The 4,733-nt window shown below is 43.4% G+C and overlaps 1 protein-coding gene across 1 annotated transcript; it reads left to right on the top strand.

The window, feature by feature from the left end:
• The first annotated feature begins 459 nt into the window (after positions 1-459).
• LOC136454298 (uncharacterized) lies at positions 460-1,101 on the top strand. The gene has a single exon (XM_066454763.1). It carries the CDS (start codon positions 460-462, stop codon positions 1,099-1,101), a length of 642 nt encoding a protein of 213 aa, XP_066310860.1.
• Positions 1,102-4,733: the final 3,632 nt, after the last annotated feature.

Raw genomic sequence — 4,733 nt, 5'->3', positions numbered from 1 at the left:
GGACCGTGGATGGCAAAATCCTACTGACCTTCCATGAAGCTATAGAAAGAAGGGGCTTAATCAAAGAGGACAAGAACAAGAGTCTCGCTAAGGCAACCGGGTGGATGATGCCATATGCGTTGCGAAGGCTCTTTGCAACAATATTGGTATTTTGTGAGCCCAGTGATGTGTTTGGACTATGGGAGAAACACAAGGAGGCAATGTCGGAGGACTACAGGTGTAATAATCAATCCACCTTCATGGTGTAGCAGATGGTCCTCATGGATATTCGAAAATTGCTACAATCAATGCAGAAGGATATAAAGATGTACCCACTTCCTGATATCGACAACACATATGATGCCTCTCGTGATATTCCTAGAGAGATTTTTGAGGAGGCTAGCATTGAGGCTAACGAGGATGATGTGGCTCTATCAGACACACTTAACAAGGAGCAGCGGGCTGCATATGAATGAGATCATGTCCTCGATTGATACCGAGGATAGGGGTATCTTCTTTGTAGATGGTCCTGGCGGGACCGGAAAGACTTATCTGTACAGAGCACTTCTCGCTACTATACGCAGTCAGAAAAAGATTGCAGTGGCAACAACTACATCTGGTGTTGTGGCCTCAATAATGCCTGGTGGCAGAACCGCCCACTCGCGCTTCAAGATTCCCCTCACCATTGATAATGGGGCCTTTTGCACCTTCACGAAACAGAGTGGTACTACCAAGCTGCTTTGGGCCGCATCCCTTATTATTTGGGACAAGGTGATAATGATAAAGAGGCAAGGTGTTGAGGCACTAGACAACAGCCTTCGTGATATAATGGACCGACCAGAGTTGCCATTTGGGGGAAAGACCGTGGTGTTCGGTGGAGATTTTAGACATGTTCTTCCCGTTGTTCGGAGATGGTCAAGGGCTCAGGTAGTTGGTGCCTCATTGAGGATGTCGTACCTTTGGGATTCCATGCGGCATCTAAAACTGGTGCGCAACATGAGGGCAAAAAGTGACCCGTGGTTTGCAGAATACTTGTTGCGCGTCGGTGGAGGTTCTGAGGAGGCGACTGTTGATGATGAAATCCGTCTTCCTCATGATATATGTGTTTCGTACACCGGATAAGATAGTGATCTTGATACTCTAATTGATTGCATATTCCCTAACCTCAATGCAAATATGTCAGGCAAAGATTATATCACCTCTCGAGCGATATTATCTACGCGGAACGAATGGGTTGATATGATTAATATGAAGATGATAGGTCGTTTCCACGGGGATGAGATGGTGTACCATAGCTTTGACTGTGCGGTGGACGATCCGCACAACTACTACCCTGAGGAATTCCTTAACACTTTGACACCCAATGGTCTACCTCCACATGTGTTGAAGCTGAAGATTGGTTGTCCGGTCATATTGCTTAGGAACATTGACCCTACGAACGGACTTTATAATAGTAACAGGCTTATCATACGGGGTTCCAAAAGAATACCATAGACGCAGAAATTATGTTGGGACAGCATGTTGGAAAGCAGGGTTTTCTGCCTTGAATACCCTTATGGCCGTCGGATGATGAGATGTTCCCTTTCTAATTTAAGCGAAAGCAATTCTCTATTCGGCTCAGCTTCGCAATGATTGTTAATAAGGCACAGGGGCAGACTATCCCTAACGTCGGGGTATACTTGTCGGAACCAGTGTTCTCGCATGGCCAATTATATGTGGCGCTATCAAAAGCTACAGTAAGATCGAATATTAGGATCTTGACTGTGCCGACTGGTGAGAAGGACGTGAACAAGAGAAAATGAAAAGGGAAGGGGAAGAAGAGACCGACAAAGGATATATTCACAAAGAATATTGTATATAAAAAGGTTCTGACTCTATGAAAAGAGGTAATGCATTACACATCGATACATATTTTTTCAAGATATATCAATAATACTTTAACTTTAAAAATTAACAAACACCTTATGTGCAGGATACTTCTAACTACAGTTTTAACTATCTGCATGCTTCAGCTACAAGAAGTTAGATGCCGCATCTTGGACTTGAAAATCTCCTGGATTATCTTTGATTGGTGACCAGCTACAGCTTGGTGTTCAGTGCAAAGCACGTTCTCTTGGTCGAAACATTGAGAGATTAGATTCTTAATTGTATAATATATTGTAAAACATATATTATAAAACACAAACTTGTTATGATTAAGGTAAATGCTCGTGTATTACAATTTGTAAAACATTACGATTGCAGTATCGATTTTAGATACAGCATAACACGCGCTTATACATATGTTATTAGTGATATTATGTGTACCTGTTGCAACACATGGACATTTAACTATCAGACATAAGTATAAAAGTTCGTGCTTAGTGCCGACGACTAACCAAAATTACCTATATGTTCACGCGCGCTGTTTCGCGTTTCCATCGACGCCGTCCCGCTCGATCCGTCGCTCGGCCCGGCAACTAGGAACTGATGTTTTTTCCTGGAGGTGGGCCCCGCCAGCGCATGCAGACCTTTTTTTTGGATACCCTGCGTCCACATGCAAAGCAATTTCGTCCGCGACGTCTGCATGCAGCGCTCCAATCCCACTCTCGGTCAGCCCACATGCAGAGCAACTCAGCACTTTTCATCTTTTTTTTTTCAACACGTTGCAGGGACGAACCGATACACGTTAGAGCATCTTCGAGACTTCCCTAAACATTTTTCTAATACTTATTTTTTAGAAAGATAGGAGAAAAAAATCCTCTTCCAACAACTACTAATATTTACTCCTAATTTTTAGGAAAATTTCTCCCCCTTCTGCGTAACTTTACGCGGACGAAGCCGCGCGCAGAGACGCCGTTCCCATGCGTCGTCTTCTTCCCGCGCAGTATTTTGCCGTGCAGAAGCAGCAGGCCTGCAAGGTGGAGGCGTTCGAGGAGCACGACGAAGCGTACAACGGCGCCGTGGCCGTGCAGAAGTACGGCGCCCACTACGCGGAGCTGCGGCCACGGAGCTCACCGCTCCCATTCGAGTTTCCCCCTCGCCTTCGTGCCTCCCCGCGACCGAGCACCAGGAGCCCTTCACCCTCACACGCCGACACCACCGGCCCTCCCCGACAAGCACCGCACGCCGCCGCTGCTCCTCGCCGGCGGAGCACCTGCCGCCGTCCCGCACTGCTTGCGTGGCCAGGTCGACCTGGCCCTTCTCGGGCTGAGCAGAGCAGCCCCGCGGGCCTGCGGGGGCCCAGGTGTGGTCCGCCGCAGCCACTCGCCGCCGGTGACTGCCCCCAGGAGTGCCGTGAAGCTAACCATGGAAGTCACGAAGCTTCTCTGTACGTGGTTGTTCTAAGGAGGAAGATGACGATAATTACAAAAATGCCACTGGACGAATTTTTAGGAGTTAATTTTTATAAACTGTTGGAGATGACCTTCTTTTTTTTCTCCAAATACATTATTAGGAGTTGGAAAATATGGAGTTTTAAGAGAAAAATTTAGAGAACTCTTGGAGATGCTCTAAACATCCAAAATTGCTTCTGATGTATCACACATGCTAAAAATGAAATGCTCTCATGATTGTCTTTTTGGACCTAAGGAACCAAAAGGAACCTTTCGCTATACTTGATTACCATGAAAAATATTTAGGTGGTGTTTGGTTGCCCCTCCTAAATTTTAGTAATTGTCCCATCGAATGTTTGGACACATGCATAGAGTATTAAATATAGACTAATTACGAAATTAATTGCATAATTTGCGACTAATTTACAAGACGAATCTTTTAAGCCTAATTAGTCCATGATTTGATAATGTGGTGCTACAGTAACATGTGCTAATGACGGATTAATTAGGCTTAAAAAATTCGTCTCGTGGAGTATTGACGGATTATGTAATTTATTTTTTTATTAGTATCCGAACACCCCATACAACATCCTCCTGACACACCTCCTAAATTTTAGTCACCGGATCCAAACACCACCTTATGTATATATAGTTAGATTGATGATTAAGAAGAGTTTACTTGCCGGAGAAAAACTAAATGAAGCCCTAATTTAGTTTACACACGGGAGCTTTTATTCATACACAAAAGGCATTATTTAGCTTTTTGTCTGTCTTATGATGACTCGTATAATTGTGATGATTGACTACAAACATTATATTATGGATATTGAGCTCAAAGCATCGTGTTTTAATAGTACAACATACGATTTAGATTTAAATTTAAATCATTAGAGAATTATTATTTTTTCTGTTGCAAGGCACGTCGTCGACAACTATACTCAACTGCTGCCCAGCTGCTGCGCACGCCATCGTTTCATGAGGCTGACGTTGACAACGACAGCTTGATCAACTACAAGTTCATCATTGTCATGATGACCAGGTGGCAGGCACTTGCATATGGTCGAAACTACAATCACGCTCAAAGAAACGGTTTTTTTTAGTAATAATACATACACGTTCAAGCTTATTTGACGTATATTTTATTTTTGTTCCCGTGCGACGGGCATGATTCTAGTTCCAATATAAAAATGTCGTTATACCGCCAAAAGGCAAAAGTGCCTAAATCTTCTGAAAATTACAACGTTGACTTTTTCCAAAGAAAAAAAAGGCAACACCATTTTAACAAAAAAAAAGTGTATAAACTAACGGAAATAATTCATATATATAGGTCGTTCTTTGAGGAAAAGAAGATTAGCGCTTAACCCTATGCGTAAGGCGTTAACGTTAGTAGATTGATACTTTTCTGACAGCTTTTTGCCTGATGTTTTACAGTAACGAAAA

The sequence above is a fragment of the Miscanthus floridulus genome, chromosome 5, assembly GCF_019320115.1.
Source record: "Miscanthus floridulus cultivar M001 chromosome 5, ASM1932011v1, whole genome shotgun sequence".
Taxonomy (NCBI): Eukaryota; Viridiplantae; Streptophyta; class Magnoliopsida; order Poales; family Poaceae; genus Miscanthus; species Miscanthus floridulus.
Note: the sequence above shows the minus strand (reverse complement) of the source record. Positions and strands in the feature narration are given on the sequence as shown.